Consider the following 13,614-nt stretch of genomic DNA (forward strand, 5'->3'; position numbering starts at 1 on the left):
TTGACGCCGCACAGAAATAAACAGTAGAGAGCTTCAGTCCAAAGCCTGACCACTGGTCCACTACAATGGTAACAGAGCCATGGACTTATGTACCCGTTCAGTTGGTGGAATGTTCAACTAAGATTGTGTCTGTGTCTGTGTCTGTGTCTGTGTTTTTGTCTGTGTGTTTTTGTCTGTGTGTGTGTGTGTGTCTGTGTGTGTGTCTGTGTCTGTGTGTGTGTGTGTGTTTGTCTGTAGTCGACAGAGAGCGAGTGTGGGGAGCTGGACCTGAGCGGGCTGCCAGAGACAGCGGTGGACTCGGATGAGGAAGAGGAGGACGACGACGAAGAAGAAGATGTCAGTCGCTCGGCCGACCCTCTCATGAGCAGAGATGTGGTGAGGGACTGCCTGGAAAAGGACCCGATGGATCGCACAGACGACGACATCGGTAAGCACCCGCAAATACAACAGAAACACGCCGGGACGTGTAAAACTCCCTTATTTTGGGTGCATTTACATTTTAATGTTTATTAATGAACACTGTCCCTCTTAATCAAATAAACAAACTGAAACTGAAAACTGAATTTAGGAATAGAGTTTTACAGCTTACATATACCACTGGGTTTCTTAACGGATTACGGTTTGTGTGTGTGTGTGCATTACAGAGCAGTTACTGGAGTTCATGCAGCAGCTGCCAGCCTTTGCCAACTTGAGCGTATGGGTGCGCAGGGAGCTGTGTGCCGTCATGGTGTTTGCCGTGGTGGAGCGGGCAGGAACCGTGGTTCTGAACCATGGGGAGGAGGTGAGTTTTTCTTATCCCATCTCCCCGGCGCTAGGGCCTGATTGGCTCGATGTGTATCTGTCTGTGTCTGTGTGTGTACAGGGTGCTCAATGAGTCTCTGTCTCTGTGGTTGCAGGACATTTAGGGAAGGAGGTTTAAATGTGTTTAATGACATGTGTAATGATATGTGTCTGTGTGTGTGTCTCAGAGCTGGACTCGTGGTTTGTGATTCTGAATGGTATGTGTCTGTGTGTGTGTCTCACAGCTGGACGCGTGGTCTGTGATTCTGAATGATATGTGTCTGTGTGTGTGTGTGTCTCAGAGCTGGACTCGTGGTCTTTGATTCTGAATGGTATGTGTCTGTGTGTGTGTCTCACAGCTGGACTGGTGGTCTGTGATTCTGAATGATATGTGTCTGTGTGTGTGTGTCTGTGTCTCAGAGCTGGACTCGTGGTCTGTGATTCTGAATGGTATTTGTCTTGTGTGTGTGTCTCACAGCTGGATTTGTGGTCTGTGATTCTGAATGGTATTTGTCTGTGTGGGTGTGTCTCACAGCTGGATGCGTGGTCTGTGATTCTGAATGGTATCTGTCTGTGTGTGTGTGTCTCACAGCTGGACTTGTGGTCTGTGATTCTGAATGGTATTTGTGTTTGTGTGTGTATCTCACAGCTGGACCAGTGGTCTGTGATTCTGAATGGTATGTGTCTTGTGTGTGTGTGTGTGTGTCTCACAGCTAGATGCGTGGTCTGTGATTCTGAATGGTATCTGTCTGTGTGTGTGTGTCTCACAGCTGGACTTGTGGTCTGTGATTCTGAATGGTAATGGTCTGTGTGTGTGTGTCTCACAGCTTGACTCGTGGTCTGTGATTCTGAACGGGTCAGTGGAGATTCTGTACCCTGATGGCCAGAGTGAGGCTCTGTGTATGGGGAGCAGTTTTGGCGTGACCCCCTCCATGGAGAAGGAGCTCATGTTGGGAGTGATGAAGACCAAGGTGGATGACTGCCAGGTGCGTGTGTGTGTCTCTCTTCTGTGTCTGTGTGTAGTGCAGTCATTTTGATATGTATTCCATCTGTGTAAACAATGTGTTTGAAGCTCTGTATTAACTGCTATCTGCTTGTGTGTAGTTTGTGTGCATCGCCCAGCAGGAGTATTGCCACATCCTGAACCGCGTTGAGCTGAACACACAGCGTGTGGAGGAGGAGGGGGAGATCGTCATGGTGAAGGAACACCGCGATCTCGACCGGACAGGAACTCGGAAGGGACATGTTGTAGTAAAGGTACAAAAGAGAGTTCTCACATGTTTGAAATGTTCCTCTGATGAACTGGTCAACTCCTAGCACCCGATTGTCTACCACCTTAAGTACCTGCCCTACACAAGCACTAATGATTGTTCTGTGTCTTTGTATCTCTCCTGCCATCTTGCCCTCTCTCCTGCTCTCTCTCCTGCTGTCTCCTGCTCTCTCTCCTGCTGTCTCCTGCTCTCTCCCCCTCTCTCCTGCTCTCTCCCCCTCTCTCCTGCTCTCTCTCCTGCTGTCTCCTGCTCTCTCCCCCTCTCTCCTGCTCTCTCTCCTGCTGTCTCCTGCTCTCTCTCCTGCTGTCTCCTACTCTCTCTCCTGCTCTCTCCTGCTCTCTCTCCTGCTCTCTCCCCCTCTCTCCTGCCGTCTCTCCTGCTGTCTCCTGCTCTCTCTCCTGCTGTCTCCTGCTGTCTCCCCCTCTCTCCTGCTCTCTCTCCTGCTCTCTCTCCTGCTCTCTCTCCCTCTTTCATGCTCTCTCCCCTGCTCTCTCTCCCTCTCTCCTGCTCTCTCTCCTGCTGTCTCCTTCTCTCTCTCCCTCTCTACTGCTCTCTTCCCTGCTCTCTCTCCCCCTCTTTCCCCCTCTCTCCTGCTCTCTCTCCCCCTCGCTCTCTCCCTCTGTCCCCCTCTCTCTCCCTCTCTCCTGCTGTCTCTCTCTTTCCTGTTCTCTCGCCCTCTCTCAGGGCACATGTGAGCGCCTGATGCAGCATCTGGTGGAGGACCACTCAGTGGTGGACCCCACCTACATCGAGGACTTCCTGTTGACCTATCGCACCTTCCTGCCACGCCCCCTCAGCCTCGGACACAGACTCCTGGAGTGGTTTAAAGAGCCCAGTCTGCGAGACAAGGTACACGCCCCCTAACTACACATACATACTACATGTTCTGTAGCGCTCTCTTCCTCCACACTACGTATGCCAAACCACTCTTTTCTCCGCCGGTGTGTGTGCCGCAGGTCACCCGCGTGGTGCTCATGTGGGTCAACAATCACTTCAGTGACTTTGAGGAGGAGGATGCCATGAGCGGCTTCCTGGAAGAGTTCCAAAGCTGTTTGGAAAAGGAGGTGAGATCCGTGCGTGCAGATAATCACATGCACACACGAACACACACACACAAACATGTGCACACACGTACAAACAAGTACAAGTCAAGTAAAAGTGCTCACCAGAAGCTTCATGCCTCCCCCTCTCTCCCTCGGAGCAGAAGATGACGGGACACTTGCGTCTCTTGAACATCGCATGCGCGGCTCAGGCCAAGCCCCGAGTTGTGTGTGTGTCCCGCGCCTCCCGTGACTCCGCCCTCCCTTTCAGCCTGCTGGGCGGGGCCGAGAGAGGGACCCGCCTCTTCATCAGCGCCGTGGAGGTGGGCAGTAATGCAGAAGAGGCCGGGCTTAAACGAGGAGACCAGGTATGTGTCTGACCACATGACCTCTGTAGGGGGGTGTGGCCTCTCCAACGCAATGTTCTTTTCTTTCCATACCGAGGCCTCCCTGTCTTCCTGATCTCTCCGTTAGTAGCATCATATCATATCTCATCATGTTATGGTCTCTTCCCTCTCCCTGCTGCAGATTCTGGAGGTGAACGGTCAGACCTTTGAGAGCCTGCTGCTGTCTAAAGCCATGGAGATCCTTAAAGGCCAGCTACAACTCTCAATGAGCGTCAAGACCAACCTGCTAGGTGCGCACACACACACACACACACACACACTTAACTACGGTGTATTCTTAACATTAGGGCAATGGACTCTTTCTGCATTACTAGATGTATTCTCAACTAGAAGGGCACTTGTAGAGAGTAGACCTCCACCAAGGCCAAATGGCCTATCTGTCAATGTTAACAAAAGTCCGAAATAGACAGACAGACAGACAGACAGACAGACAGACAGACAGACAGACAGACAGACAGACAGACAGACAGACAGACAGACAGACAGACAGACAGACAGACAGACAGACAGACAGACAGACAGACAGACAGACAGACAGACAGCGTATGAGATGTTTAGGTAATGGGGCTTGGGAGTTGTTAAAGTGAAACACACACATGTAACCAGAGTTTTGCCCAGGTGATCGTGCCGGATTGGGTTGATTGAACTGTAGTGCCATCAGAGGGTGAGGTGGAGCACTGCAATGCCAGGGGAGATTTGGCAGACTGTGTCTGTGTCTTTCTGTTGTGATGGGATTTACACATTCCAGTGGAGGATCTTGACTCATGACACGTATAAACACGCTTAAATCTGTCATTATGTTTCAACTGCCATCCAGGGTAAAATTATATTGGGTGCGGCCATAGCCAAGTTGCTCATAAGTCAATATGTCGAAGATGACAAGATAGCATCAGCTCATCAGTCATAATGAGTGTGATTGGAACTGGCATGTATCCAATGTCTAACTGTTGACTCCCTGTGTGTGTGTGTGTGTGTGTGTGTAGTGTTTAAGGAGCTAGTTTCCAGAGTGTTAGAGGAGAGGAGGAGTGGAGTACCGCACCTGCCAAAGATTGGTGATTCACGAAAGAACCGCCTCTCTGTTCCTGACCTGGCCGTAACCCTAGGGGGTGGAGGTCAGGAAAAGGCCAACAGGAAGGCTAAAGCTCACACTGTGGGCGGCCGAAACAAACTCCTCAAGATTCTGGACAAAACTCGCATCAGCATCTTGCCACAGAAGCCATATAGGTATTCTCTCCCTTTCTTTGTAGTTTTCACTCAGATTCTCTATCTCTCTTTCTCACACACACACACACACTCACACTCACACTCACACTCACACTCACACTCGCACTCGCACTCACACACACACAGACAAACACACACACACACACACACACAGACACACACACACAGACACACACACAGACACAGACACACACACACAAACACACACACAAATACACACAAACACACAGCCTGTATGGTAACTCTGTGGTTGTTTGTGTCAGTGTGGGGCAATCCCAGGATGACAGCATGGTGGGCCTGAAGCAGTCCAAACACTCATCATCCACTTTGACAGCCAGCGGAACCCTGTCGTCGCCAAGCAACCCTGACCTGCAGAGCCAACAACTAGCTAGTGAGCACACAAACGGCCATTCAGGTGAGCTCTTTCTGGCCTTGCAAAGGACTACATAATAGAGCACAATCTAGGACCTGACAATCATTCTTCAAAGTCAATGTCCCAAATCACTGTTTCACCTGCAAATGTAGGTTTTTTGGTATACGAGCCTAAAAGTGTGTGTCCTTGTGTGTTTGTGTCCGCAGATCAAGACCAGGTGTTGCGTGTGTTCAAGGCTGATCAGCAGAGCAGGTACCTGATGGTTACCAAGGAGACCACTGCTAGAGAGGTGACGAATCATGCAATGAGAGAGTTTGGTCTGAGTGCCCCCCCTGAAGCCTATTCGCTGTGCGAGGTGACTGTTACACCTGAGGGCGTGACCAAACAGAGACGGCTTCCTGATCAGCTCAACAAACTTGCTGATAGAATACAGCTCAGCTCCAGGTACCATACACAGGTTACACAAACACACACACGTGCTTGCTGGCTCTCTCTCTCTCTATCTCTCTTGCTCTCGCTCTCGCTCTCGCTCTCTCTCTCTCTCTCTCTCTGTCTTGCTCTCTCTCTCTCTCTCACTAACCCTGCGTCTCTGGCCAGCCAGTAACTTTGAGTTGCTGTGTGTGTGTGTGTGTGTGTGTGTGTGTGTGTGTGTGTGTGTGTGTGTGTGTGTGTGTAGGTACTATCTGAAGAGCAACAGTGAGACGGAGACTCTGTGCTCTGACGTGGAGGCTCAGGAGTTGATGCGGGAGTCTCAGGTCTGCCTGCTGTCTCTGAGCTCAGAGGAGCTAGCCAATCAGCTGTCATCACGCAACTACCTGCTCTTCTCCAGCATCCAACCAGTGGACTACATCACCGACCTCTTCAAGCTCCGCCCCGTCACCGATACAGCTCGCAGCCTGAGGCGCTTTGAGGATCTTATCAACCAGGAGACCTTCTGGGTTGCCACGGAGATAGTTAGGGAATCCAACCAGCTGCGCAGAGCGAAGGTCATCAAGCAGCTCATCAAGGTGGCAGCACGCTGTCGAGAGGTCAACAACTACAACTCCACATTCAACATCATCAGGTACACAAACACACACACACACACTTCCAGTTTGACATTATCCACATGTTTAGACTCTATAACGTATTACTACTATTACTGCAGCAGAGCACGTACAGTGGTGCTAAAAACGTTGTGAATCCTTTTGAATTTTGTTGTATAGCTGCATAAAATTTGATTAAAAATGTGACATATCTTCATCGAAGTCCTAAAACTTGATAAAAGTGAACGCAGTTAAGCAAAAAAAAAAATATTTTATAATTAATTTATTGCGCAAAATTATCCTACGCCTTGTTGGAAAAAGTAAGTGAACCCTTGCTTTCAGTACCTGGTGTGACCTGTCTGAGCAGCAATAACTAAACCAAATGTTTTCTGTAACTTTTAATCAGTCCCATACATGGGCTTGGAGGAATTTTGGCCTATTCCTCCTTACAAAACTCATGGATGTTGGTGGGTTTCCGTACATGAACTGATCTCTTTAGGTCTTTCCACAACATTTCTATAGGATTGAGGGCTGGACTTTGACTCAGCTATTCTAAAACATTACATTTCTTCTTTTTTAACAATTCTTTGGTACACTTCCTGAAGTGTTTACGGGTCGTTGTCTTACTGCATGACCCATCTTCTGTTGAGCTTCAGTTCACAAACAGAAAGCTAGACATTATCCTGTAGTATTTGCCGGTACAATCCAGAATTCATAGTTCCGTCAATGATGGCATGCCGTCCTGGTCCCGAGGCAGCAAACCAGCCCCAGACAATGATACTTGTCATCACCATGCTTCACAGTTGGGATGAGGTTCTTATATTGGAATGCAGTGTTTTGTTTTTCGCCAAACATAACGCTTCTCATTTAAACCAAAAAGTTCTATTTTGGATTCATCCATCCACAGAACATTCTTCCAATAGCCTTCTAGCTCATCCACGTGGGCTTAAGCTAACTTTAGACGGGCAGCGATGTTCTTCTTGGAGAGTAGTGGCTTCCTCCTTGCTCTCCTGCCATGCAATCAATGCTTGTTCAGTGTTTGCCTGATGGTGGACTCATTAACACTGGCATTAGTCAACGCAAGAGGGGCCAGTAGATCTTTAGATGTTACCCTGGGGTTCTCTGTGACCTCCTGGAATATTAAACGTCTTGCTCTTGGAGTGATTTTTGCTGGACGACTACTCCTGGGGAGAGTTACAATGGTGCTGAATATCCTCCATTAGTAGACTATCTGCCTGACAGTTGATTGGTGGTGCCCAAACTGTTTAGAGAGGGTTTCGTAACCTTTTCCAGCCTGGTGAGCATCAACTTGTTTTCTGAGCTCCCTGGGAATCTCCTTTGATTAAGCCATGGCACATTTCCACAATGCTGTGTGGTGAAGACCAGACTTTGCTAGTGAAGACCCAGATTTATGTGTTTTCAATAGGCAGAGACTAAACTCACACCTGATTGTTACCCCATTGATTGAAACACCTGACACCAATTTCCCCTGCAAATGAATTGATTATCGTAGGGGTTCACTTACTTTTTCCAACAAAGCATTTCATGTTAGATCATTTTGCTCAATAAATAAATACAAAAATATTACTTTTAAAAGTCAAAGCGTTAATAAGAGCTTACAAGTTAAAGTGAGCATAGAAGTGTTTTTAAATCCTTCTGTGTTTGTGTGTGTGTGTGTGTTTGTGTGTGTGTGTGTACATGTGCACGTACCAGTGGGTTGAATTTGGCCCCTGTGTCTCGCCTGAGGGGAACATGGGAGAAGCTACCTGCTAAGTATGACAAGCTGCTGTCTGAGCTGCAGACTGTGTTTGACCCATCGCGCAACATGGCCAAGTACCGCAGCCTGCTCAACACACCCACACACACTCTCCAGCCGCCCGTCATCCCTCTCTTCCCCGTCATCAAGAAGGACCTCACCTTCCTACACGAAGGTAACACACACACACACACACCCACCATCCTATACAAGAGCTACTATTTTACAGTTACTGTTAAATTTATCACAAACCTAAAATTCTCTTGCATTGTTTCCATCATTATTTATTTTCATTTCTGTGTGTGCAGGCAATGACTCAAAGGTGGATGGTTTGGTGAACTTTGAGAAGCTGAGAATGATCGCCAGAGAGATCCGACACGTGGGACGCATGGCCACAGTATACACAGATCCCACGCTCCTGTACAGGACCAGGTAAACCAGAACACACACACAACCCGACACCGTAGAGTCCATGAAGATGTAATCTAGTTGTAACCCTTTTAATGAAGAACCAGTACATGTTTCAGACCGTTTGGGCTGTCGGCATCAAACAGCCATGTTAAAGAGGCACATGCCTATATGCTGTTTTAAAGGTCTTCAGCATGATGTACGCTCATTACATCTCCCACAGACAACACTACTATTGCATACGACACTCTATATCCATGTGCTCTCTGTGGAAGTCTCAAGAATGTTCAAGCTGTGCTTTGCTTTGTGTGTGTGTGTGTGTGTGTGTGTGTGTGTGTGTGTGTGTGTGTGTGTGTGTGTGTGTGTGTGTGTGTCATGAATCATGAATTCTGTTTCTGTGCGGGTACGTGTGGTTTCGGTTGCAGCAATGAGCTATTTTCTGTCCATCGGTGTGCTGGGCTTTCCTTTCTAAGCTGTCTAATTCACCCCCCTCTCTCCATCCTTTTCTCTTGTTCTTCCTTCCTTCTCTGCTTCCCTCTTTGGCTTTGTGTTCTAGGAAAAAGAAGTGGAGGAGTCTGGGGTGAGTTTGCAGACCACAGCTTTTATTTCTCTCTGTCTTTTGTGTACCTCGCTCCCTCATGAGCCCCTGAGCATGTATAGACTAGACATCAGCAGTCTTCTAACATGGCTTCAGTTGTGTGTGTGTGTGTGTGTGTGTGTGTGTGTGTGTGTGTGTGTGTGTGTGGATGCCCAGCGTATTGACATTTAGAGTGTCTGCTTACAGTGCATACATCCATGTTTGTTGTTGTTGGAAATGTTTGCAGTGCTGGCCTTGTGGAGACTAACACTAACTCTCACTTTACTGGAGAAGTCCCTCCTGCAAATGCCCCACCTCTTGCCTGCCTCTTTCAACCTCTATCTCTTTCTTTTTTTCCACTTGCCTTTCGTTTTCTGTCTTTCTATTTGTCGTACTGGTTCCCCGTCTCTCCATCTCTCTCTCTCTCTCTCTCCGTGTCTGTAACCAGCGTGTGTGTCTCTGTGTCTGATCAGGTCCCTGAGCCAGACCGGCAGCTCCACGGTGTTGGACATGGCTATGATTGGCCAAAAGAAGCGCGGCAGGCGTGGCTCCTTCCTGAGTGCCAAGCGTCTCTACGAGGAGGATCTGATGATCCGCCGCGTGCGCCAGTATCTCACCGCGTACGTGCACATAGTCCAGATCGGCGAGGAGCTCCTGCACACGCTCTCTCTGCAGTCGGAGCCCGCTGCACAACCAGGTGACGCACGCACGCACACACACACACACATGCGCACACACACACACACACACACACACACACACACACACACACCAGACACACACACACACACACACACTCATAACATAGAAGAGGTAGCATTTAGTATGTGTGTACCCCACCAAACAAGTTGTTGTTGTTTACATTGCTTGTTTTTTTTCCTCAGTCAAGAGGGCTGTGGAATCGTCACCAGCCACGCCCCGAAGCCCCACCCCTCAAGCCTCACACACACACCTGACACGAAGGAGGTCCTCAAATAAAGAAACGTTTGGTAAGACTAGGAGCACACACACACACAGCAGTTTACGTCTAGTTTTTTCTCCATTTTTAGGTAATTTAAATTGTGTGTGTGTGTGTGTGTGTGTGTGTGTGTGTGTGTGTGTGTGTGTGTGTGTGTGTGTGTGTGTGGTGTCAGGTGCCAAGTCTCCACAGCCCCTGCAGAAGACGCTCAACCACTCTGAAGAGGGGCGGACTCAGCCGAAGAGGCCGGCAGAGGACAGCCAATCAAATGCTTCGTCACTGCTCTCCTCTCCACCTGTTTCACCACAAAGCCCACCACGCAGAGGTATGAGCCCAAATATCACACACATACACACCTCCTGCTCAACACACACATGCACACACACACACACAGACCTACCACTCAACATACACATGCACACAAGAACACGCTCACATACACACCTCCCGCTCAACACACACACTCACACACACACACACACAGACCTCACGTTCAACACACACAAGAACACACTCACACACAAAAACACACTCACACACAGACCTCCCACTCAACACACACATGCACACAAGAACACACTCACACACAGCCCTCCTGCTCAACACACACAAGAACACACTCACACACAGCCCTCCTGCTCAACACACACATGAACACAAGAACACACACAGCCCTCCTGCTCAACACACACATGAACACAAGAACACAGGAACACACAGACCTCCCACTCGACACACACAAAAACACATTCACACACACACCTCCTGCTCAACTCACACATGAACACAAGAACACACTCACACACAGACCTCTCCGCTCAACACACACATGAACACACTAACACACAGACCTCCCATGCCATTCACTTTGTGGAGACCTGCGTATTTGTTTATTGTTGATATGTCAGGTTTTGTTTGCTTGTCGCTACTTTTGATGTGACGTTATGTGGTACTGTGTTTGTGTGTCTCAGGTGTGTACACAGCCTCAGATGGGGACCAGTACAGCCTCCTCAGCGGGTCCTCTTGTGACCTGATGGATGACGTGCGAGGCCCCCATCCCCACGTTCACATAAACATGCCGGCACACACACAGTCAGCCAGCAACATACTCTCCACAGCCAGACCTGAGCCTGACCAGATCAGCCTGGGGTAGGACTACACACACACACACACACAGAGAGACTAACACACACACACACACACACACACACACACACACACACACACACACACACACACACAGACTTCCAAATACTAACACATACAAACCCTGTTTATTGATTGTAAACCTTGACTTTATTTCTTTCTCCCTCTTTCGCTCCCCCCCCCCCCCCTCCCCCCTCTCTCTCTCTCTCTCTCTCTCTCTCTCTCTCTCTCTCTCTCTCTCTCTCTCTCTCAGCTCTTACTCTCTGTCTCAGGATCAGTGTGATCGCGCCTCACTAGACGCTGCTGACAGTGGCCGGGGAAGTTGGACTTCCTGCTCAAGTGGTTCTCATGACAACATCCAGAGCATCCCGCAGAGGTGTTGGGACGCTCTGTCCGAGGGAACAGCAGCTGGGCGGGGTTACTGGGCCACGCCCACCGGTTATTGGGGAGACGAGCTGGAAGGAGAGACGGGAACTATCAAACGCCGTGGCAACAAGCCTGTCATAGGTATTTTAAATTGTATTAACTGATTATTGATAATTGATCACTTTGTCTGTATTATATTATACACTTTTCATGAAATGCTATATTCATGAACTTGGATGTCCCTGTAGGTCACAGAGAAGGGCGTTTCCGTGACCCCCCACCCACCCCACCAGGCTACACGCCGTTGGCTGACGTCAGCTATAACCCGCCCCCCGGACGACGACCCCCAGACTACAATGCTGCACTGCAGAGGTCACGCCTTCTCAAGAGAACATGTGACTCTCCAGGGCCAATGGGGGTTCAGCATGTGGGCCACACCCACCGGCAGGCTCCACGTCCACCTCAGGGGAAGGAAGGTGAGTCAATACAGTGCTGAAAGACTAGTCTACTACAGCACACTCACACTTACCCAGAAACGCCCTAATATCTCCTTTCACCTCTCTCTCGCTCTCTCCATCTCTTCTTTCTTGCCCTCTTTGTCCCAGCAGAGGGGGAGCAGGTGTCGGCGGTATGAGGGTCCCTCTGAAGCTGGGGCAGTATATGTAGCAGAGGAGGAAGGCGGGAGGGAGGATTCGTTGGCACTTTGGACGTTAAACAGGGACCTGCTTAAGCTTCTGTTGCAGTATGCCGGAGCTGCCAGACCTTTCTAGTCTTCCGGATCACACGTCACTAAACCGCAGACTTACAGGCCAACTGTCAAATCATCGCCTTGGAAACAGTGTTATTATCCCATTTCAGCATGGCTACCGTCAGGGTCAAATACAGGTTACACTGACCCAGTGTGGTAGTGTGGGTTTGTGTGAATGGGTTTTTGTTTTTGTGTTGCTGTGTGTGTGTGTTGAGCTCCGTTCATGGTCAGTTGCAGTTTATTCTCACCCGAAGATGAGACTGATTGACTTAACCAACCGTGTGTGTGTGTGTCCGTGTGTGTGTCCGTGTGTGTGTCCGTGTGTGTGTGTGTGTGTGTGTGTGTGTTTGCTTTTGGTCTTCCTTTGGGGAAGACATTGGTGGAAAGGAGATTTGTGTGTTCCCTTTCTGCTCGTCATCCTTTGAAGAAAGCGTGAAGGAGGAGGCTGGAGAAAGAGAGAAGATGGAAAGAGCTTATGGATGTCCTGAGAATGAAGCAGACAGATGTTGTCCATCTGTCAGCTGATCAGTATTACACCAGCACAATATTTAAAAAAAGTCCTCAAGCCAAAATTAATGTTCTAAAGATTTTATAGTCTTTTTTACCCTTTCAATGCCATGATCAGTGTTCAGGTTTGTGCTACTCTGTGAAAAAAAAATATATTTTAAGTCTTGTTTTTAGGCAAAGAGCATTCAAAAATATTGCACACCTTTGCTCTGACCTGTTTTTAAAATGTACCTGCAAATGCTAAGACTATAAAATGGGACTAATGTCGAACAGTGTGTGTGTGCTTGTGTGTGTGTGTGTGTGTGTGTGTGTGTGTGTGTGTGTGTGTGTGTGTGTGTGTGTGTGTGTGTGTGTGTGTGTGTGTGAGCGTGCATGTGCAAGGTGCGTGTGTTTATGTGTCTGTTTTTAATTCCCTCTATTTTCCTGTATATCCCACAGCAGACTTCTTTTTATGTCTTTCACAAAGACAATCCCAGTGTTCTTTATCCCTGTGGATATATATGAAGACAGGGTCCATATTTGTAAATAGTCACCTTATTTTTTTGTCAGAGATTATAGATGTCAAATCTGGTCATGCTAAATATTCCAGAATCCTCTGGGACAAAATAAATGCTATAGCCATACTGTGTTGTCTGCGTGGTTTTTTGTGTGCATCTGTAGTAATGGGAGGTAAGTGCGATCCCTGCACTGTTAGTGTGTAATATTGAAAGTAACCCAAAGGTGGTGCTGAAACACCACGGTTAAATAGCTCTTACAGTCTTGTTGCTTTCTGTCCCTCTTCCCTTTGTCAAGGTTTGTATGTGTCATGGACACTGTGATACTGTGTGGGTGCACATTTATTGATGTTTAAAATGTACTCAATGATTTTTCTGAACAACTCCCGTAATCTTAATCTCCAGGCCCAGGTCACCTGCTCACAGACCTCCCACCACCTACAAGGGCACCCACTGTAAACAAAAACACATGCACTTGCATGCAATTTACCACAATGCTACAAGAAAAACATGATGATGAATCCTGCTTACCAT

At 48.4% G+C, this 13,614-nt stretch overlaps 1 protein-coding gene across 1 annotated transcript in view; it reads left to right on the forward strand.

Moving 5' to 3' along the window:
- The window catches only part of rapgef2a (Rap guanine nucleotide exchange factor 2a), a 26,504-nt gene extending 13,301 nt beyond the window's left edge, over positions 1-13,203 (forward strand). Inside the window, exons 9-30 of the mRNA XM_080837471.1 lie at positions 238-427; positions 645-781; positions 1,608-1,766; positions 1,885-2,037; positions 2,736-2,900; positions 3,008-3,115; positions 3,256-3,459; positions 3,620-3,728; positions 4,482-4,722; positions 4,986-5,137; positions 5,302-5,539; positions 5,772-6,158; positions 7,834-8,051; positions 8,185-8,308; positions 8,841-8,864; positions 9,335-9,558; positions 9,746-9,850; positions 9,995-10,144; positions 10,791-10,968; positions 11,219-11,472; positions 11,580-11,807; positions 11,940-13,203. Coding sequence (XP_080693597.1) covers positions 238-427; positions 645-781; positions 1,608-1,766; positions 1,885-2,037; positions 2,736-2,900; positions 3,008-3,115; positions 3,256-3,459; positions 3,620-3,728; positions 4,482-4,722; positions 4,986-5,137; positions 5,302-5,539; positions 5,772-6,158; positions 7,834-8,051; positions 8,185-8,308; positions 8,841-8,864; positions 9,335-9,558; positions 9,746-9,850; positions 9,995-10,144; positions 10,791-10,968; positions 11,219-11,472; positions 11,580-11,807; positions 11,940-11,965 — 3,774 coding nt within the window. The 3' untranslated portion in view covers positions 11,966-13,203. The remainder of the gene's footprint in view (positions 1-237; positions 428-644; positions 782-1,607; positions 1,767-1,884; positions 2,038-2,735; positions 2,901-3,007; positions 3,116-3,255; positions 3,460-3,619; positions 3,729-4,481; positions 4,723-4,985; positions 5,138-5,301; positions 5,540-5,771; positions 6,159-7,833; positions 8,052-8,184; positions 8,309-8,840; positions 8,865-9,334; positions 9,559-9,745; positions 9,851-9,994; positions 10,145-10,790; positions 10,969-11,218; positions 11,473-11,579; positions 11,808-11,939) is intronic.
- Positions 13,204-13,614: the final 411 nt, after the last annotated feature.

The sequence above is a fragment of the Sprattus sprattus genome, assembly GCF_963457725.1.
Source record: "Sprattus sprattus genome assembly, chromosome: 4".
In the NCBI taxonomy this organism is placed as follows: domain Eukaryota; kingdom Metazoa; phylum Chordata; class Actinopteri; order Clupeiformes; family Clupeidae; genus Sprattus; species Sprattus sprattus.